Consider the following 23,970-nt stretch of genomic DNA (forward strand, 5'->3'; position numbering starts at 1 on the left):
TTGCAAACCATACTGTACACTCTCGCAAACTAGCCACCGTTTCTAATCATTTCAGAAATGCAGTTTTATAAAAAGGATACAACTATGTAGCACCCCTTACTGGAAACTACGAACAATTAATACCTGAGTAATATTTTCAAAGTTAAATTATTTCTTGAACTGGCTTCATATTAAAGGGGCTAGAGGAAGATATTGGGAGTAACAAGACAAACGAAAAAAATCTAGAGTAAATTTATTTATACATGATACACAATATATATATGACTTTATTGAAAGCACAAGATAGGTCAATCACTTGTTTTAGTTTTACCCAAAAGTGTGTATGTGTGTAGCGGATGAGTGGAAACTCGCAAGATTACAGTCCAAAATTAACAAAACTAAGAATTCTCTTCTGGAAAGTTCAGACTCCTTTTGCTTAAAATCAAAAGATTTCAGAATTTCAAAGAAAATTAAGCTTTTTCAACTGCACTGTCCCAAAATCAAAATTTTATTTTTACTAAACTAAGAATTTTTTTTAAAAACAATGACTAGTACTACTATTTATAGGACAATCAATGTCTAATTTTTCTCTTCCTGTCTGAAGTTGCTTAAAAATACTGAAGTCATAATATATTTATATATATATATTTATTTTATCTTGTATGTATATATTTATAATAATAATAATAATAATGATGATCTTAGAGAACAATGGACGAACCTCTGTAGAGACATTTACAAGAAACAAAGCTTTGCAGTGTTGTTTTTCTAAGCTCAACCCCACAAGCAAATTGGAAAGATATATTTTAAAAAAATGGTCAACATAATGAAACATGAATGTAGGCTATGAGGTGAAGAATTTCCTGACATTTAAAAAAGTAATTAGTAGCCAGTTCTTTTTTCTTTCCTTTATACATAACATAAAACAACTTTTGTAAAAATAGAACACTTAAAAACCTACATTGAAAAATCAGCCTGGATTTTGAATTTGTAGCCTCACGAACACAGAAATCTGTGCGATTCTCTTCTGACAACTCAAGCTATGTGTCAAGTTTCGTTCCTTCATGCGCAACCAAAAACTGAGCTTGAGGACTTACCACCAACCAACAACAACAGTCTATTTCTGTTCCACACACAATTATAGCAGTTTTTAGAAGCTTCTTACGCACAATACAGACCACCTCTTCCTCACAAAAATGCACAACTGGAAACTAAAACCGAGCAATAAGCTTAGATGAATGAACGGAACTTGACATTATCATAGGAATACATCAGGACTTTAAAAAAAAACTGTTAAGGAATAAAAAAGGTTGCACCCTTTTCTTTATACATATAAAAAAAGCGGGTGGAATATTTAGCGATTCCCTCTTCCCACTTGAATCTTCTACGAGTACAGCTGGGTATTCAACGTTTGCTCATTCTTGACCACTCTTTAACTGCAACAGAAACCACAATTTCACTAGTTTTATAAAATATCTTAAACCTACAGCACTTTATAACAATGACACTGGGCTCAAAAGCACATTCAGTATTAGTTCACCTGAAAGCAAGGAGAGTCTAAAAAGACAGCAGACATGGGAGGCTTTACGGAAAGTGTGTTCTAACAAAGTGGAATGGCTTTCTTTGTCTCTGATAATAAATTAATGCCATGCAATATTTCTTCTCTAAAGGTAAGGTAGAATAGTTTATTTTAAAATTCCCACTACAGAATATTTTGAAAATACTGTGGAGGTGGGAGAGGAATTGACAATTCTTTCAATAAAGGAGATTGTATTTATTAAGAATTTATTAAGCTGTTAATATCTATCTCAATATTTCTTTGGCATGCACAGGACTCAGATATTCAAGGTCGAATTTACATTGCTGAATGCTATTAAGGAATCTATGCATGATGTAATGGTATTTTTAAAACAAACATCTACACACAGGTTAACTCATAGCAACAAAACAGAAGACAACCAAAATCTTTTGAAGTCACTCATAATACATGAATGGGGATAGTTCAAAGACCAATCGAGGGCCCTTTAATCAAAATTCAACAGATACATCATCGTCTCATGCAAGGGTTTTTTTAGAACACTGAATTCATCTACCAAATAAAGCAAACTGTCTTTGGAGCTGACAAAAAAAAAAAAAAAAACACACACACACACTACTACTACTACAGTTTACATCGAGTATGCACAACCCAGCAAGGAATCATTTTCACTTATATTAGCAGGGAACTATGTGTTTGTGAAGCTATCACATCGGATTTGCATTAAATTCCACATACAATTGGTGTACGATCAGAGTACTTATTATCACACTGTATCTTAAGAGGGTCATGCTGCGAAAGAGAATGTGAATCACATCACAGGACCCCTAAAAGTGACGCTGTTAAAAACTCTTATCAACAATTTTGGCACAAGCTTTATGCAATAAAAATCAAAACAATTTTCATCTTACATACAATACAAGAGTTAGAATTACATTCCCTATACAAATGCTCATACCTTCAGAACTTTAAACTATATGCCAGAACATTGCGAACATATGGGCGAGGGTAATTGCAGAGCAAGGAAAAATTGTAGGTAAAATGCATGGCTTACGACACAGGAATAGAATGATCAATAATTTGTGTATCTTCAATCAGTAGTATCCTTTAGGAAGTGATTCACCGTGGTTCTGAATGGGTAAGCAAGCTCAGTGAAGAAAGGTAAATTACACGGCTTCCCCAAATTTCTTCAGAGTCTTGCCGAGTTGTGTTGCCATGTTCGTACCAATAAGCTTCACTGCTGCTGTCTCATGGGAAAGTAAGCGTGAGCTACTTGCATCAAACTGGAAAGAAGCTGCACGTAAATGCTAATTACTTGTAAGCAGGCTCTTAGCATTGTCCTATTTCATACTATGCAAGTATATTTGAGATAAGATATTAAACTTGATAGATCTTGCAGAATTCAGTTCTCGTGCTGTTGGATTGAAGGTATGTTATGAAGTCCAAGCAACAGGTATTCAATTGAAATACAGGAGGTCCAGCAGATTTTTAATGTGTGGCAATAGAAATCACAATTCTATGTCAAGTAACTCACATTAGTGGAGTGTATCCAAAGAAAAACCAATTGTTTTAAACACTGTCAAATAAGCTCACATGAATATGGAGACAATTGTGTTCTTCCAGGTTATTGGTATAGAAGAGGTACTTCTTTATCAACTCTTCATAGCTTTTTGTAGAAAGACATTTTAAGACGTTTTACCGACAAGTGCTGCGTCTGTGAATCCCAAGGTAGTAGACTAAACCTGTCAGAAGTTGAATTTTTGAAAGATGCAGATGAGATACAACTTCAAATTTGGAACAAATAGTCCAGACTACTACTCATTAACACTACAACTGCTTGCTACATTACAAAAGCAGAAGTAAAAGACAGACACATATACACGAGGAAAAGTGAAGAGCTTTTGGAGAAGACAAAGAGCTACAATACGGCCGCAACAACTTAGTCACTACACTCGAGGTACGGGTCGGACAGGCTGCATTTCCCAAAACAGAAATGTATCATTATGCAGGCTTTCACAGCTGATGTCAAATGACAAGCTTTCTTCTGGGATATTACTCTGCGTTGATAAGTGTCGACTTTCAACTACTCTTCGGTAGCCCTCTGAGGAAATTGCACAAGCTCGTACTTTTAATAGCAACGAGAAGGCTAGGTGGTGCCCTCTCCCTCTCGTATTAGAGTTTTAAGGAGCTGCGCAGTGTGACCTAGTGTTTAGTGGGGAGCAACAGTTGCCAAACCATTATTATACCGTGTCCGGCTCCATGGCTAAATGGTTAGCGCGCTGGCCTTTGGTCACAGGGGTACCGAGTTCAATTCCCGGCAGGGTCGGGAATTTTAACCATCATTGGTTAATTTTTCTGGCACGGGCTGAGTGTATGTGTTGTCTTCATCATCATTTCATCCTCACCACGACGCGCAGGTCCCTACGGGCATCAAATAGAAGACCTGCACTCGGCGAGCAAAACATGTCCTCGGACACTCCCGGCACTAAAAGCCATACGGCATTTCATTTCATTATGCCGTCTTGTTTCCTGTTGAAAGAGTGGTCATATTTCATTATTTCCGCCACTTCTCGGTAAAGATCAGCAAGATACCGACCGGCGAGTGGCAGCCAGAACCATTGAAAGACAGAGTGTGCTCCACCACTGGAGATTTTTCCAGTTGGATGAGACTGTTCTTTCAGCCTAGTGCTGATGCTGTGTTTGTTGTTCCCAATATACATCTTCCAACATCAACATGGAATACGCCTGGCATAACTGCCGAGTTATTTTCTTTGTTGTTGTAAAGACAGTCCTGATGTTGCTATGTTTTGTGCAATAGTACCTAGTCAGGCAAAAGAGTACTGAAAATTAAGCTACCACTGCAATACATTAACGGCCACCAATTCCACAAAACAAATGAAAGTGGTAGTCCCATCATTGTGAATTTCAAAGAATTCCCTAAAATTATTACCAATGTCAAAAGAGATCTTTGTAGAAGACTAAGTTATTGTGGCCACAGAATAGAGATGGTGACATAACTTGAGCTACAAGTGCAGCAGCCATGCAGCGTGCGACACCGACCACGTACCTCTCGGCAGTCATTACCTGCATTCAGATGATGGTCAAATCCCTGACCGATAGGAAGCAAGATCTTGGCAAAAGCCATGAATTAGCACAAGTGCATTATAAATTTGCCATCGTAGTTGGCAAGCTACAAAAACAAAAATTGATCATAAGTAGTTAGGATGTGTTCCAAAGCTGTTAAGAACTGGCTATTTGCAGTGAAATTCAAAGCTCAATACTATGTTAGAGTTGTCTGGAAAGTGCGGGTATGGGGGTAGAATGCAAAGAGTAAGTAACTTACATGTCTCAATAGACAGATTAAAAAAAGAAGAAACATAGTTTTCATGAAATAGCGCTTCAAAGTAAGGCAAAATTTGTGCTAAATGTGTGATGTCACACAGATGGCGCTGTATTGGAGGTCCCACAGTACACCGAGTTATTCCAAGTGTACCATGTTCTAATGAATAGAATTTACTATCCACATCAGTTAAATTTATTGGTTTGGTCCATACGTCATTATTATAGTGCTTTGTCTGCAAGTTTCCCCTCCACTGAAGCTGGTTTGTGTATACAGCTGAATGCATCGAGTTCTAGCCCAGCAGTCCAGAGAATCAGGGCACCTCGGGCCCACCTTGTGTTCAGACTGCTAGGATTATACATTTTAACTGTATCATTAAGATTTCACGCACTTATTACGACTGAAAGATAGCATCCTGCTTCTTCAATGTAGGAAGCACTTGGTTGGAAAATATTAACAAAATTGAAACCTGTATATTTTGGTTTATAAGCTGCCCGCTGCTCTGTAACACACCCTCCAGAGGTAGACAATGATCTCATGAAGGTACACATTTAGGCAAACCTAAAATTACCCCCCTACTCTTGAACATTTAATGAAGCTTAAACAAACATTACAGAGCGCATAAGAAAACCTTAACAGTAATTTAGAGATTTAAAATAAAAATTTGTCCCTTTAGTACACCACAATGAGATTGCAGATTGTAAGACCAAAAGAGAAGATTATGGTCTGGGTCTGATGGGATTTGAAACTAAATATACCATGAGCTACTCTGCTACATAATCATTTTAGATATGCACAGTAGCCAATAGAAGAAATTGTAGCATGCATTCAAGGATGTCTGATCACTTGCTGAGCGCTAGGATGTCTCCAGATTATGTCAGAGGAACAAAATAGAGGTTACTTTTGATTAATTACAATTTTCTTGTTAAGGTACTAGTACATGCTACATATCATGAAAGTAATCAATAGAAATTACATTTTCTACTCTTTCTAAAAATGTGTAGTTTTTATATATTTATCTTGTTTAGTCAGGATTCTAAATTAAAAGCAGTTACGTGATACCAGAATACCATTTTAATATTATTTTCCTTGGAAAGTCTATATTGGTCCGACACCGTGGTTAGCCGGTTTGAGTTCATTGGTGGTATACAATTTCTAATCACTAGTTTGTGTGCCAAAAGCATGGATTAAATTCCAAACCTCTCTGCAGTGTTCATAAGCACTGTGGCACAACAGTGTGGTAGTAAGCTATACACAAAAATAAGTGTTATTTCACAGGCATTTTAAGATAACTTCATGATTAGCTGGAAAACTACAGCAGTATTTGTGGTAAACTTTTGTAGTTTGGTTTTCCAGAAGTTCAATTTGTGTCATTCTCTCATTACCCCACCCTCACCCCCCCGTAAGTAGTTTAGCACATGAAAGAAGAGAGGAAGAACATGCATCAGTTAATGAAGCTCTCACTTGTGCTGTGTGCCCCATGGCCGAGTAAAGGACAGGGATGTTTCCCTGTGTAAAGACTAGAACTCTCGTTCATTTGCGTCACCATTTGTACACTAGTTAGAGAATTACAATATTAGGAAATCCTAGACACTCTGTAACACAGATATCTGAAGTACAACTCACCGAATTACTCCACAAAGTTTAAACAAAAATGTTTTAAGTGAAACCTATCTGTACATTATTCAAGCCATCTTTTGACTCACGGTAAAACTTGTAACTGAAAAAAACTAGGGTTATCCCATGCGATCTTTATAGAAGTTGAGATAACTATTTTAAAAATGTTCTTGTGTTATTTGCCTGCATTTATTCATAAATATGTCATGAATACCAAGAGTTCTTCAAAGTGAACACGAAACTTGTGTTTTAGAAGAAATGGTCGATAATTCAGATTACACTTTTTATGCAGTTTTTCTAAACAGAGATAAATTTAGAAAATATAAATACTAATGGTAACACACCTCAAATGCTAAATGTGTTTCGTTAGCAACTTACAAAAATAAATACTTTGTACTTTCCAGATAACCCAACACAAGGGATAGGAAATGCCTCAACTCAGTCGAGTTATATCTTGACAGTAACTGTACAAATCCCATGAGAGTAAGGAAATTGTTTTATTAACACAGACAGTACAAAATCAACAGAACACATGTAGGAGCTATGTCTTCTAACCAAAATATATTCATCTTGACTGCTTGTACACAGACATTTCTGCTGGTACAAACAGCAGACACTTTCCTCACGTAACACTTGCATGGAAAGCAACAGGAAGAATTAGAACAAAGTCATCCTATGGACCTTGCAATGACAGCAAACCTGATAGGCTCCCTGAGTTACCAATAGTCCACAAAGTTCAATGTATGTTAAGCAAGCCATTTCTTGACTGGTGATAAAACTTTCAGCTTGCAAGTGAAAAATCGAGACTATGAAACTATATCTCATTCAAAGAACACCCGTTTTCTCGATTCATCAATCAATCAATCAATCAATGAAGCTCCACTGATCTGGATTTAAGGCAGCTGGCAGATCCCCTATCAGTTGTTTTACTTAGTCTTTTCTTAAATAATTTAAAAGAAGTTGAACTGTACCAAATATCTCCCTTGGTCCAATTCCCAACTACTCTTTCTATAAACAAATATTTGCTCTAATTTGTCCTTTGAATTCGAACTTTATCTTCATATCGTGACCACCTCTACTTATAAAAACACAATCTACTAATGTCATTCCACGCTCTCTCTCTATTGACAGCTCGGAACATTCTGCTTATTGCATGTAATAAACTTCATGGTTGGTCGGTATTGAAAATTGTAAATAAAGATGAAACAAGGAGGATGATCTACTCAGTATATAGCCGTCTCCTTTGTTAAAATTATTCGGGCGTTTAGCAATTTCTATCATGGCTACCCTCCATAACTCATCAACATCTTTCTTCACAACTCTGAGGCCCTGGAATGAACTATATTTCTATCAGGATCTCTCTGTCTTGAGTCTCGTTACTATGGAGCGACAGTCATTTATGTTTTGTTACCGCTCTGAAGACGATCCTGGTCGCAGGATCGAAACGCATCAGCTGATAATATTACACAATCTAATTTCCCCAAATAATTAACACTGGAACCATACTCTTAATTGTAGTCTTACCGGAGACTTACACGCCCTCTCCTTTACATGTTTACCACAATCCCAAAACACACGAATAACTAGGGCTCGGATGTTTTAAGACCTAAAATTCACCCAAATAGGCAAGCAAAATACAACCTGAAAATGATGAAGTTAAATATGGCTATTTTATAATATATTGCAAATAAAAACTGCAATACCTTTGATGCTCAATTTTCTGAATATACATGTTTATATCATACATGGTCTATTTTCCTTGATTTGCTTTTCAAACATTTTGTCTGAGAGTCTGTGTGTCACCTTCAACTAGACATTAACCTCATATTCAAAAATCTTCACATACAGCTGACTGAATACTTCTGCCTTCTGTAAATCGTCACGTATACATTCCCCTTGTTCAATAATGATTCCCTGGCGTGTCCTCCTTGGAATATTTTTCCACCTTAAAAGTACAAATACATACCCTTCAATAATGTTTGCAATCATGTTGAACATCCTTAGCTCACTTCTTTGCTTTATTCAATTTCCTAGAGTTCCTTCAATTTCTCCTTACTTTTTGCACAACCACTCCCGACTATCTCTTTCCAGCCTGCACTTCCTCCTTAGTCTCTTTATTTCTCTGTTATTACAGTATATAGAGTCTTTACCATTCCTTACCATATTTAAAAAGGTACATATCTGTTTTCACATTCCTAAGCAATTGCTTTAAACCCATCCTATATGTTGTTTACATTTTAACTACCACCAATCATAAATACAAATACTTTTTAAAAACTCTCTCATGCCTCTCCCTCTCATGACAATACCTAATAGTTCTGGTTTTACAACCCTCCTTTCTGTCACACTTATTTTTAACTAATACAAAAAACAACTTCGTGATCACTTCACTTTCTCTATGGAGCTCATCTGGTTATGCCAGCACCGTGTCCAGAACACTGGTAGTGGTCACTGTCGTTTTAAGTGAAAATACTACTAGGTAACCATCCTCTCTGAACAAATTAAATGGAAATAAAAACTAAAATAAATTTAAAATTTAAATTTAAAACTCTGTTATAAGATGGCACCGTGTTGATTCGCCAGCTCAGTTGGAGGTTAGCTATCGTGAATTCATCGTGATCAGTTGTATAGAATAACACATTTAATAATGGAAACTAAAGATTTGATTTGGATTCGTAAACAGATCCTGCAAAAGAAAGTAGAAATGAGAAAAGTAAATTATAAAGGAATACTTCCAACGAATGTGATAAGGTAATGGTGTAAAAAAACTGTGCCATGGCTCATTGCGTGCAAGTTCATCGTGGCTACAAAAATTGATGAAGAAAGTGAGTTACAGAGTGAATCGACGTGATAATACAGGTTTAATGAAGTAGACTAAGTTTCAGAGATATATTAAAGTCTCTACTTACTATAGAGAATATTCAGAGAAAATTGATATTTTAGTGTCGAAATATTCTTGTTTGTTGTAAGAAGCCATCTTGTCATAGATTTAAAACACAGTAAGGTCGCACTCCAGTTTTGAAGTATGTTGAGTGATCTAAGTGCTAACGTGTAGCGGAGAATAAAGAAAAATCAATCCGCCATATTGAGTCCAAAAGATGACGGAGAAGTCTAAGGCGCGTCTCGACAAGGCCCTGACACAACTTGTGAATATAGCGGAAGGAGGCACTGAAAAAGGAAGCCAAGGAAACTCTGCATAGAATTGTAAGCAACATCCGAAACTTATTTGCAGAACGACAATCAGCTTTGGAGGCAAGTGAAATGGCAGCAAAGAATACTCGAAATGAGGTTAGAACAGGTATAAGTACAGATATAGAAGTAGACGACAGCTACTCAACAGGACAAGCAGCCACATCTAGTGACCCGAAGCAAGAAACAGCATGTCTGAACAAGACGCTAGCAACTCCTGTTGGACAATGGATTCACAGCAGTCAGGAGGCGACACCAAGCAGCCATTCCACCAACTACTCTGGCAGGAACATAACAGAGCCGATACCTAGCGGCCTCCGGGCCAACTCTTTCAGCATAGACAGTAAGAAGTTACGACACGATACTCAACAACCTGCGATAACAAGTGAGTTGGAAATAGAAGTTGAAAATAAACTGGAAGAAAAAATTTCCCCAAAACTAATACAAAAAATGGAAGCCATGATAGAACATCTCACCAACAATCTAAGAAATTTAATAGATGAGAAAATCAGAACCCAAATTACACACTTAGCTGGGTCCATGACCACAGCAAAAACTACTGAGAATGTACCAAGCGGAACTAAACCGAAAGAAGTAACGTGAAAATCTCCCAACCCGCTAACTACGCAAAGAGCCTTAATTAATGACAAGAGAGACGAAGAGATCTCGGTAAACAACGACAAAAAGGAAGTAGACTTTTGACGAATCAACCGGCGACGAAAACAACCAAACATGGACCGCAAGAAGGAAGCGCCGAGGGAATCAACAGAAGATAACCCCAATAGTAGTGGGCACGCAGCAACAACCCCAACAAGAAACGGACGCAACAGACGGCCCACTTCAGGCAGCCGTACGCAAAGCGTGGTTCTATATAGGACACCTCCACTATAACTCCACTCCGGAGAAACTTATCTGACACCTCCGGAAACTAAAGGTGACGGAAATAATAGAATGTGAGAAAATAAAATCCAAAGGAACTCTCCAAGCCTACAGAGTAGGCATACCATTCAACGAGCTTCACAAAATCACAGTTCCAGAAGAATGGCCTGAAGGGGCCATAATTAGAAGGTACAGGTGTTTTTGTCCCCAAAGGAGAGGTGCTGAACTCGAAGCTTAACCTACTAGTATGGAACGTTGAAGGACTTAAAATCGCCTTAGAATTAACTGAAGGCAAGCTCCTAACAAGCCATGACATACTCATCCTGACAGAGACTTTCGCGACGGACAATATAGAAATTCCCGGTTTCTACTCAAAACATTTTCCTGAAAAAAAAAGGACCGAGGGGAAGACCTACAAAAGGAATATCCTGCTTCTACAAACCAACGATAGGAAGAACATCTTGCGCCTGTGAACAAGAAGACACCATAATAATGGAGTCCGAGAGACTGACTTTCGTAGGCCTATATATCGAACCACTGACCCCGAATGAAGACACGACATAGCAATCGTGATGACTGCTCTAGGAAAGATGGCCATGGGAGAAAGTATTATTATAGCGGGCGACCTTAACTCTAGGCTAGATAAGTATAATTGCAGAAGTAGGGAACTACTACAGATGATGGCTGAAGAGGGATTTACACTGGTTAGTAAGAGAGAAGACAACACATACTTCGCACATAGTGGTAGCAGTACCACAGACATAATCCTGTACAAAGGCAACGATCTAGAAGTAACGGACCATAAGGTGTTATATTCCGACGCGGTGACACCAATAAAGAAACATTGTCCAGTGACAACTACTTTCAAATTGAAAGAGTCTACAGGCACACGACAGGAAATAAACCATACGAACAGAACCTCCAGAAAGATAGACGTGAATAAAATACGCGAAAATGGAGACAAGCTTACCATATTTGAAAACAAGATTCAGGAAAAGGACCTAGATGTTGCTGCAACAGCGCTAGAAGACATAATCAAAGCCGCAACCTCCACAATAAATGAGAGAAAGGCAAAGAAATGGTTCGATCAACAATGCTATACAGAGAGAAAGAGTCATATCAGCCCTTCACGTGGCCAAACGCACTTAAAATCAGGACGACCTGATCACATATAGCAGACTCAGAAAAGAATATAAAGACCTTCTAAAGAAGAAACAAGATGATTTCACAAAACTCGAGGCTAGAAGAATGGTGGAAGAAGCAAAAGAAAACCCCTACATTGCTCTAAAGCCATGACAGTCACAGACAATGGGGAAAACAGAGATGCCAATCTGGGAGGCTCACTTCACGAACATCCTAAACCAACAAAGGGTCAACGAAGCTCATGAAATAACAAGACAATACGATGACATCAGAAGATTTACAACAGAGGAAATTAGAAACACTATATCAACATTGAAAAACAAGAAGGCAGCAGGCCCGGATGGGATATTTAACGAGCACATCAAAACAGCCTCGGAAGTTTTAATCCCAGCAATCACAAACATGAAGAACTTATGTCTGTATACAGTACAAAACCCGGTAAGCTGGAAAACCTCAAAAATTAGAATGATATACAAGGGAAAAGGAGAGCCACTTGACTCAAATTCGTACCGGGGAATCGCGCTAGAGAACAACTTTCTCACGAATCTTGTGAACATAAGACTAACAGAGGAAATCGACAACAAGATCCCAGAGGAACAATTTGGATTCAGGAAAAGCCGAAGCACCCTACATTCAGTCAAAAACCTCAGACGACATCGAGGAGGATATAAGATTCCCAAAAGGAAAATCCACGCAGTATTTGTCGATTTTACAAAAGCGTTCGACAATCTCAACAGGATCTTAACATGCGGCAAACTAGAACAGATGGTGGAACAAAACAAGAACTAAGCGTCTTGATACAAAACATCCTGAGTAAAAACACCATCATAATTTCAGACAACGTAACAACCTCGCAAGAAATCATACAGACAAACGGAGTGTTACAAGGAGACCCCCTTAGTCCCCATCTGTTCAACGTAGCCACACATGACGTGGTCCTAGCAATAAGAACTTCCGCTCCGTCCCTCAAGATTTATATATACACAGACGACATGGTGATGGGTTCTCACGATACTAACGAAGTCCAGAAAGGAATAAATGCTCTAGGAACATGGGCTGAATACAACGGACTGCAAATAAACGCAGAAAAGACAGTACACATGGTCCTCAGGAAAGGAGGATGCCTATCCGCAAGGGACAAAATTTACCTCAAACATGAACCTCTACAAACTATGAACAGCTTCAAATATCTGGGCGTAACGGTCCAGACAACAGCACACTCATTCAGAATTCACACAACACAACGAGCAGCTGCCGCAACCAAAGCCATCTACGACATCATGTCATTAAGCAAACTTTCCCTGGATACAGCTATAGCCCTCTTTGAAGCCAAAATCGTTCCTATTCTAACATACGGAATAGAGATAACATGGGAAAAGTTAAGCTATAAAGACCTAATACGAATGGAAAAAGTGAAAGCCAGATTCTTGAAAGCAGCCCTCAGAATTTCAAAGTACACCAAGTCAAGACTAGCGTACGAACACGCGAGAGAAACATTTCTAATAGAGGACCTGAGATGGAAATTCAATCTGCCCTGTACAGACAACTGGAAGAAACTGCGGTTAGAGAGGGAGAAGAAAAAGAAGGAGATATGGCCAGAGTTCTACTCTTCAGGGGCCATGATGAACAGAGCATGGACCGGCATAAACCAGGAGCTGAGACATTTTGTAAATACCATGGCAGTCCATGGCTACCATCACAAAATCTGTAGGTCGAAGACATACCAAGACCCGGACTCGATGTGCATATGTGAACTCTGTGGTAAACATTGTGACCGATATCACGTACTGTCGTGTAAAAAAAGTGTGAAATCAATCAGACCTCTGTATTGATTAATGTATCCTAATACTGCAGAACTTGTGCGCAATAAAGTTTATAAAACTGTTTATTAAATAGAGAAATTGAAAACATTTTTAAAAAAATAATTAAGCTGAAAAGGCCAGTGAAAACTCGAAATTTAGTCATTTGCATTACTTTCCTAGTTACCTCTTTGTAAACTGAGAAAACCTGCTACCATAACCTTCCATTCTGTGTCGTTCTCTACATAGCTGATTATTTTCTCGGCGCCACCCTTCCCGGGTCTGTACACCCCAAAAACATCAAGTTGCCCATTACCTTTAGAGATGAACCTTACACCCACAATTTCATGTTCCTCACCCTTAACTTTCTTTTTAGCTTACAAATACCGTATAATCCCAAATACCACCCGCCACCAAATAAGACTCGCACACCTGAATTTCTAGTGACAAAATTTGGAAATAAATCCTGTTCACTTAGCATTTTTTTAAATTTCTTAAATTTTAATTTTATTATTATTTTTAAAAATTGAATTTAAATTTAAAATTTTTAAAATTTAAATTTGTCACAAAATTGCTAATTTAAAACACTCTACAAGTAATAAAATCTAGAGAAATGAATTTCATTTTACGGGTCCGTATTGAACTTTGATTAAACCAAATTAAAATGAGTTAAGTCCACCTTTTCAATACAAATTAAATAGTGTTTATTAAATAAACATTTAATGGGACTAGTTTCGACCTATTTAAAGGTCGTCTTCAGCCATATCGCTTATAGAACAACGTATTTAAAATACAGTTGTTTTAAAGAAGGTCTTAAAACACAGAAGTTTGACACAATGAAAAAATGTTTTTAGAATTTCCTTAAAACAAGTTTGTTCACTAGCTGTGGGAATATATGAGAAGAAGTCTTAGTATTCTTCGTAGTATTCAAGAATGTAGATACAAGTCGAAATTCACAATCTTGATGAGGTATGGAATTGGACACAATGTTGTTGTAGTAGAGAAGAGGAAGGCTTTTGATATTCTTCGTATCGCTGCAAAGTGTAGGTACACTTTTACACTTTAAATCATTTATAATCTTGATGAGATGTAGAATATATATGCAAAGTAATGTCCTAATTAAAATACGAGTTGAACAAATATATGACCTTTAAATAGATCGAAACGAGTCCCATTAAATGTTTATTTAATAAACACTAATTTATACTGAAAAGGTGGACTTAACTCACTTATTTTAATTTGGTTTAAGTAATAAAATCACTTTATTACTTTGCCTTTGCTGGCAGGACCTAGTGTTTACAGTGCACTATGTCTTCTGGTATATGCTAGATCAATTTTGTTACTTTCATAGATCTATCTCTGTCTTATCCTTGGCTTTGACAATATGAAAGTGACTGGGGTATGAGCGATGCTAGTAATGCCATTCCTTCTGCAGCCAGTCCCTGCTATGAATGGTGTGAAAATGTTGCTCATAGGGTCGGTTGGTGCATGCATTTCAGTGGGCTTGGCAGACTGATATGTAATAGCAACTTCTGGCTCAGTGAGGAAAGCAACGGGGAAACTAACCTCACTCCTCATTTCCCTAGTACGCCTCTTCAGTGATGCCTAGGCCATCTATGACAGCTGATGGCGGAGCTGTTGAGGATGTAACCAGCCTTAGGGCTGAAGACTGAACACACACATCACTAAAAACACCACAATGAGAAATAAAACTAGTTCAATGTACAAATCAGTCGTGATTCAATGTCGCTACAAGTACCACCATCAGAACTTACATAGTTGTCCTCGCTGCCATCCATAGAATTTGAAATTCCATATTTCTTGAAACGTTTCCTCGCCAAGTCGTTGGAGATGCAATCCCACGCAGTCTTGGGGTCATTTCAGTCATCCAGTCTGCGTGTGATCGCCAGCAGACACTATCAACTCTGCAGCTTTGAAAGGCCGGTTCACACAAACATACAATGGCTGTAGCATAGAGGTCAGCCCTATTACCAGATCAGTTTTTCCTTTATGGCATCTGTAGTAACTGTCTAGCACAAGCAGGCTCTTCTGCAATAAAGCTCCCAGGCAATGTCACCCAGTCCTCAATTAGCTCCTGTCCATCCAACTGGATTCTTGGGTTTAAACAAAAATACAAGATGGCAAATTTACTTTCAGAAGAGTTTTTCTTTTCAGAACCACATATGGAGGAAGTTTGGTTCCATCAGCCAACATGCATAACATTAAATTGCAGTGTTGCTTTTCGTTATCAACTGTCCTGATAGCAACGCTTTTAGAGCTCTTAATGCTGTATTTCCAATTTGAGAAAGCAAATAGGAAGTTTGCTTCTGCTAACAAATAACGTGGTAATGAAAAGCAGTCAACTTTTCCTTGTAGACTACAGATGCAAGTCTTTGAATTGTCGCAGGTGAACAATATAGTGGAAGTGGAAAGTGTTTTTGAAGTCCTTATTTGTAAAGTATGATATGTTTTATTTGTAATGACCTAATCTATACTGTGTAATATTTGTTACATATGTATTTGTAAATAGTACTATTCTGTACTTACTGGAAGGATCTAGAAAATTGTTGAACAGGGTGTGTGCCTTTTGTGGGTTATGTTTTCTAGAAGGAATTTTCTAATTATTCTGGAAATGGAAGATTCGCGAACGTGTGTATTCAAGAATGTTAGTTGAAGTTCGCGACGGAAGTAGGAATTGTGATTGGTGAGCCTAGGAGGGGATGGGCGGACTCGTGCATTCTCATTGGGTACCCCAAGGCCAGAGTTTTCCTATATATAGTGAGCGAGGCTGCGTTCGCAATAATTCGGATGTGCCTTGGCCTGATCTGCCTTTAGTCTGTGTTGGTCTGCGTCGTGTGCTACGCCTCGCTTCCGGGATAGGCCACCCTCGGGTAAGCACTCTTTACTTTCCTTTCCGGTTAAAATTTCCGTAATGTTCGGTTGCTATTTCGTATAGGAGTCTGCCCTAGCCTAACCTAGATTCGCCAAATTAATTATTTATGACGCCTTAGTTTTTCTGGTGGGGTTCCCTGCTTGTTTTCGAGGCATTCCCATTTCTTATTTCACTAAATATGTAGATTGAGATTTAATACATTTACCTTGGGGTTTGCCTCTTGTAGTTCAGTGTCACTTGATATACGCTAAAGTTTAGGAGAGTACTTTCAATCAATTGTAATTGTTTTTAAGTTGCTTTTAACCTACTAACCTGCATTGTACTACTGGATTTGTAACTAGTTGTATAGTTGGTTTGAAGTTTGAAACTCGTAGTGAAGCCCATTATCAAAGAACCTTTAAGATACGTGTATCACGGAGCTTACAGTTCATAAGTTGTTATTTGGTGGATTTTGTTCGGAATGTATTTGTAAAATTTCACTTGTAAATAATATTTGTCAAATTTAAGGATCACTGCGATTTATTTCAGAATCTGCAATCTAAGCCATGTCCATGCCCTCGGTAGTTCCTGCCTGTTTCCACTTTCCTGGTTTATAATCCACTAGTTGGCCCTACTGATATTTCGTATTATGATGTTGGCTGAGACCTGCGTAGGCCAGCTGATGTTTCTCTGTGTGTATGGTGTTTCCTGATAGTGGTGTAGTTGCTCTTACTTCCCTCCTTTATTGTGTTTAGTACTTGTTTGTGTAACCACCGTAGTTAAGGTTATACAAAATCTGTTTCGGTCGGATCAAGATGACAGCGACTTACATGATGTTAGCGTGTAATATTGTTGCTGAGAACTATTGAATAATCTGTAATTCTAAGCTATATTTTACAGTCTGAAGCACCAGAGTGAAGCTGCTAAGTACTTTTGTAAGCGAGTTTGGTTTTAAATCTGCATTGTGGAGATCAGTGTTCATTAAAGGATCAATTTCATACCCAAGCTCATCCTTTTAGCTATCTGATAATGGCCGCCTCTGCTGATGGAGGTCGGCAAGATTTTTCTAACTCACTGAATCTAAATAATAAAAATTAGCAAGTCTCAAGTAACCTCATGAATCGACAGGATAAAGAAAGCATAAATCCCACCTGTACCGGTGAACCAGGTAACCTCATGACCTCTTTTTTTTTTTTTTTGCTAGTTGCTTTACGTCGCACCGACACAGATAGGTCTTATGGCGACGATGGGACGGGGAAGGGCTAGGAAAGGGAAGGAAGCGGCCGTGGCCTTAAGGTACAGCCCCAGCATTTGCCTGGTGTGAAAATGGGAAACCACGGAAAACCATTTTCAGGGCTGCCGACAGTGGGGTTCGAACCTACTATCTCCCGAATACTGGATACTGGACGCACTTAAGCGACTGCAGCTATCGAGCTCGGTATGACAACCTCTATTACTGTTCCTACCACACTTAATCTCCTAACAATCCAAGGTTAACTTACTCTGCAGCAATGCAACCCTATCCTACCAAAGATCAGGCTATTGTTATTGAATCTTGTAATGGTTTCAGTATCCAAGACTAGCAATTGGAAAAGTGACTAGCCCTAGTAACATCCGATTTGTCTCACGGATATCTAATGAAAGAATATGCATCTTCCTTGCAAGTCAAAAGTGTGTTGAAGAATTAATTTCAAAACAACCCAAGATTCTCATAAATAATGTTTCCTTGGAAATAAGATCTCTAACTAAAAAACGAGTTATTCTATCCAATGTTTGCCTTATGATTCCTAATACTGTTATTGAAGAAGACCTTCTCAAACTCGGCATTAAACCAATGTCAAAGATATCGCCTATTAGAGCAGGTTTAACAATCCCTGGATTTTCTCACATTCTCAGTTTTCGGAGACAGATTTATATTCAAAATGAAGACTTTAACAAACTTCCAGACTCGCTCCAAATCGAATATGAGGGTACCAATTACTGGATTTATTTATCCTCTGACACACCCACTTGCTTTCTTTGTAAAACTGAGGGGCACTTAGCTAGAAACTGTCCTGATAATGATGAAATAATAAATGAAGGCTCCTCATTAAATCAAAACAGTCATTCTCATGGTAAGATCAATCTAACGGAATATCCCAACTAGTAGAGCATACACAAAAAATGAAAAAGTGTCAAGAACATATTACCTGTACTCCCTCACAAACTACTCTTCAGACATCTGCTACATCTACATCTCTTCAGTGTTCTCAAAATCAAAACTGTGGGCCTTTACCCTCAGTCGAAACGACTAACCTCTCCTTTGGAATGTTTTCAAAACCACTCGTGTTCATTTTGCTGGATCAAAGGGGCCAATATCACTATCTAGCAGCGAAACTACAGTCAGAAAAGACATTGATTTTAAGAAACCTCCCCTAACAACTGAACCTAAGACGAGTGAACAGGCAGGGAAGCACAACACAAAACAAACTTACAAGAAACAAAAGACAGAAGAAGAAAGCACAACTATTAGTGATATGCTTAAGCCAATTAAGCAAGTTCTAGAAGCCAAGCCTCAGTGCTTTCCCCTCAGTTACAACTCCAATCCTTCTTTGAAAACAGTATTGGAGTTAATGACATAACAATAGCTTCCAATTTCACCCAAGATCTAGAGGGTTTAGCTCAAGCCCTTCAAAAACTATATCCATACTACACTGAAAAATCCATAAAGAACAGGAGTACTCGAATAGTCAAGAAACTGCTTAAGGCTAGCAGTGAAAACAGAGGTGAAGCAATTAACAGTTTAGTTCCACATTACTCCAGCGATGACTACTTCCCTCACATAGTGACATTCCCTCTACACCTGTTTGTCATTCTTATGACTATAACATTGCTTCAATGGAGCCTCAACAGTTTTCGATCACAGCAAGAGTATTTACAACTTCTAAATAAACATCAGCCTTCAGTTGTCTACAGGAAACTGACTTTCAAGACAACTTTGTTTCTACGTACATTATAAAAACTGAATTAATCCAAATCATGCAAGTGGAGGTGTAGCTGCCCATGTTAAAAATAATTTACACCATCAAGAAGTTCCTTTAACTACTGATATAGAAGCAGTCGCAGTTTTATTATACCTACCACAAGCTATAAGAGTATGTAATGTTTATTTTCCTACGAATAGTACATCTCACACTGATGATTTAAGAAACCTAATACACCAACTCCCCAAACCCTTCGTTTTGATAGGTGATTTTAATAGCCACAGCAGTTTATGGGGTAGTCGCAATACTGATGCAAGGGGGGAAGAAATAGAAAAACCGGGCGAGTTGGCCATGCGCGTAGAGGCGCGCGGCTGTGAGCTCGCATCCGGGAGATAGTAGGTTCGAATCCCACTATCGGCAGCCCTGAAGATGGTTTTCCGTGGTTTCCCATTTTCACACCAGGCAAATGCTGGGGCTGTACCTTAATTAAGGCCACGGCCGCTTCCTTCCAACTCCTAGGCCTTTCCTATCCCATCGTCGCCATAAGACCTATCTGTGTCGGTGCGACATAAAGCCCCTAGCAAAAAAAAAAAAGAAATAGAAAAGATACTAGATGAATTTACTTTAGTATTATTGAACTCAACTGCTCCAACCCGTTTTGATATAGCACACGGAACATACAATAACATAGATTTAACTATATGTACGCCAGACATAGCTGCACTATTTTATTGGTCCATTTATTCAACTCTACAAGGTCCATTTATTCAAATCTACAAGGAAGTGACCACTTCCCCATCTTAATTAACAATGATCAAAGTTCTACAGACAACACATCAAATCCCCAATACTGTAAATGGAATTTAAATAAGGCAAATTGGGAAGCATTTAGAAAGACTAAACAACTATTTAAATGATATAACTTCAACAAATAAATTTCTTTCTAAGCACATCAATGATACTGTTCAAGACTTCACTAAAGTAATAATTAAATCTGCTAACCAGAGTATCCCAAAAACAACTCCTATGCCCTTCAAGAAAATGGTTCCCTGGTGGAATGACTCCTGTAAAAAGGCTATGAAAAATAAAAACCGTGCTTACTACCTCGACAAAAGGAATCCTACGCCTGAAAACAAAATCAATTTTCAGAAATATCGAGCAATAGCAAGAAATAAAATTAAGTAAAAAAATCTCCTGGGTAACATTCGTCTCCTCCTTAACCTCTCAAACTTCACAAAAAGTTATGTGGAATAATATTCAAAGAATAAGTGGGAAAAACAATCCTGTATTACTTCTCTAAGAGATCCAGTCGCTGGGTCAATTATAAATGAACCTCAGCAAATAGATGATCAACTGGCTAAATCATTTTCAGAAATCTCTAGCGATAACAATTAAGAACCTGAATTTCTTCACATGAAAACAACTCGAGAGCCAATAGACTTGCGTGAAACTGTACCTACACCGAACTATGCTTATAACGATACTTTACAGTTGCAAGAAATTGTTACAGAAATCAACAAATGTGGCAGATCTAGTCCCGGTCCAGACACCATTCCTTATGAATTTTTAAAACAGCATCCACATGGAGTTGATAACTATTTCCAGATCAATGTTGTTGTGCTATTGTAGTGTCATAAAAGAAAGAAAAGTTCCACCTGATCAATACTTAATTATTATCACATGTATCATAGAATATCACATGTATAATAGGACCGGTTTTGACCTCTTACAAGGTCATCCTCAGCTGCATTAGAATCTTATGCTTGCATTTTTGTATTTTTCCTTATTCTTTAAAGCTTTATGACATACTCTGAAATTTAACATCATTACGTTGATTACACTTTTGTTAAGAGTTCTAATGCTACAACATAGCTAAAATTATAACATGTTAAATACTCTTATTACATAATATAATGACCCAATATACACATATAATTATAATAAAATAAAAGGACTTCGTCGTTTTCTAATACGTAATGATAAAGTAGGAATAGTTTACCATAGGCGTTTGCCTATTCAGTTAGAATAAGCTCCATTCTTATGAATGTTTAGTCATGTATGAGGCGAGCTTTGTTGATATTTGTGAAGTGATTAATGTTATAACAGTAAATTAGCAGTAAAATACACTAACCAAATGGAATTATATGCTGATAGTTCAATAAAACACATTATATATCTACATTAAAATATTAGCAAACATAGTTAAACGTGCTTGAATGCATTTTTGAAAGTCTAAAACAGCTGATAACAATAAATCTTGCGTTGTTTTGCAGTACGTATTACATTGAAATGATGTGAAATTTGCCCAATTATACCAACATATAAACACATTAAAATATTAAACATTGTAAGATAATGTTTCGACGCAAATGTCTGTTTGTAGTCTAAATTAACAAGTGACAGCACATTCTTATGTTTTGAAAATAGACTGGTGAACATGCGAGTTACAAGCCTGAATTTGTATAAGCTTAGCCGATACACTTTGTGTATAACTCAACCACTTTATCTTCCTAATTTTGTTTTTGTGACTAACATAATCTTGGCTTATTTGACGTGGCTGATGTTCTGGAAATTGTTCAATTTGGATGACAAAGTCGTAATTATTGGTGGTTCTTTCCTTTCTTATGATGTTGGTGTTGTTAAATATCTGTAAGTCGAAATGTATGAATGGGAAATTTGTGTTGTATTAAAGTTATTGTACGAGTTCTGTGATAATCTACTTGCTGTTGTGGAGTGGTTGAGATGTATGCTGCTTGGCTGTCTGTCGCACATTGTCTCTCGTACTCCTGGTGTTGGTGTTGCCTGTTGTGAGGGGGGTGGAGGGGTGAGTAGGGGAAGCTTCGGCGTGTGTATGGGCAGAGCCAGGTGTGTCCGCTATCTGTGCTATAGCTTGCGTACAACGTTGTTTGTTGACTAATCTGAGGTAATCATTCTTTATGATAGGGATAATCTTATTAAATAAAATATTAGTTTTCTCAGTTATTTCATTAATATTGTAATTGGGGTTTGTATATTGATCAAATGTTATGTATAATTCTTCATTTATATTAAGCAAAGGACCTTTGGGATTTATATTTAATATTTTCAAATCATTACTTATATCCGTAAATTTATGCTTGTACTCGTGCATGTGCTGACCTATTGCAGAAAAATGATTATGCTTGATGGCATTGACGTGTTCATTATATCTGATCGTGAAATTTCTACCAGTACGCCCTATGTAACTTGTTAAGCAGTTGTTACAACTAATTCGATAAACTCCTGACTGAAGATATTTATTGTTACTGTTGACTGACTTGGTATTATGTATGTGCCTGCTATTATGTGTAGTTCTGACAGCTATTTTAAGATTATGCTTAAAGATATTAGTTAGAGAATATATACACATGTTAAAAGTGAAAGTTGCGTAATCTTTCTTGGGTTGATCTATTTTCATCAGTGTACTTTTGGGTAGGGACTTGATCTTTCGAATAATGGAATTAACCATTTCTATTTTATAACCATTTTTTCTGGCTATTTCATGAATTAAATGTAGCTCTTCGTTAAGGTCTGTTTTTGATAACGGTATACTAAATGCTCTATGAATCATGCTATGGTATGCAGCTTTTTTTTTTTAATGGGAATTAGGGTGAATGGAGACCGTTTTTATAGTCTTTATTGTACAAGTGGATTTGTGGTAAATTTTGAAGGTCAGGTGTTTTTCAGCCTAGTAATCATCAGATCAAGATAGTTTAGATTACAGTTATTCTCGGACTCTTTAGTAAATTGCATATGCGTGTTTATGGCATTTATTTTGTCCAATACAGTGTTATCAATAGTTCTATTGTCGATGACGTTTTAGTCATCGACAAATCTGCACCAGAAAAAAATTCAGTCTATTTTGCAAAATGAAGTGTATTCTAGGTGATATGTATATTTCTGCTAGTATGCCAGACACGGGAGACCCCATCGGTAAACCTGCTTGCTGATAAATTGTATCGTGAAACCTAAAAAAGTTGTTATTAACTGCAAATTCGAGTAATGTCATGAATTCTTCAATTTCTAAGGTACTTAACTTGCTGTAAGTTTTGAGATTGGTTTTAATTATATTTAAGGTTTCTTTGTGGGGATATTTGGATACATATTAGTTATATCGTAAGAGGCTATGGAGTGGTATTGTTCTAACTGTAAATCTTTTGTTTTATTACAGAAGTCTATTGAGTTACGTATGATTTTATTACCTTGCAAAAAATATTGGTTTTTAAGAAATTTTTGAATATATTTGGAGAGCTTATATGTAGGACTAGATCTGCAATTTATTATGGTTCTCATCGGTGTGTTTTCTTTATGAATTTTAGGAAGAGCTTTTGCAATCGATAACTGGGGGTTCATTGTTATTAGATTATTTGCTTCTGTTTCGGTTAGCAAAAAAAAGTGTTTTTAGTGAGCTTTTTAGGTTTCTTTTATTGTGTATGTGGGATCTTTGCGTATAATGCGAAACGTGTCATTGTTGAAACATTCTTTTGTTTTTTGAATGTATTCATCCTTGTTAATAACTACTGTTGTATTTCCTTTGTCAGCTTTTGTTATAAGGAGATTATCTTGCTTGACTTTGTTCTTAAGACTATTTATGTCCATTTTGTTCGCTTTATTATTATTATTATTATTATTAT

General features: G+C 37.3%; 1 protein-coding gene across 10 annotated transcripts in view; it reads right to left on the bottom strand.

Moving 5' to 3' along the window:
• Positions 1-215: 215 nt before the first annotated feature.
• beta-Spec (spectrin beta chain) overlaps positions 216-23,970 on the bottom strand; it is a 636,597-nt gene continuing 612,842 nt past the window's right edge. For all 10 annotated transcript variants that reach the window (XM_067155517.2, XM_067155514.2, XM_067155515.2 and 7 more), the window contains one exon: positions 216-1,415. In XM_067155517.2, coding sequence (XP_067011618.1) covers positions 1,412-1,415 — 4 coding nt within the window. In that variant the 3' untranslated portion in view covers positions 216-1,411. The remainder of the gene's footprint in view (positions 1,416-23,970) is intronic.

This window comes from Anabrus simplex, chromosome 11 (genome assembly GCF_040414725.1).
Source record: "Anabrus simplex isolate iqAnaSimp1 chromosome 11, ASM4041472v1, whole genome shotgun sequence".
NCBI lineage: Eukaryota > Metazoa > Arthropoda > Insecta > Orthoptera > Tettigoniidae > Anabrus > Anabrus simplex.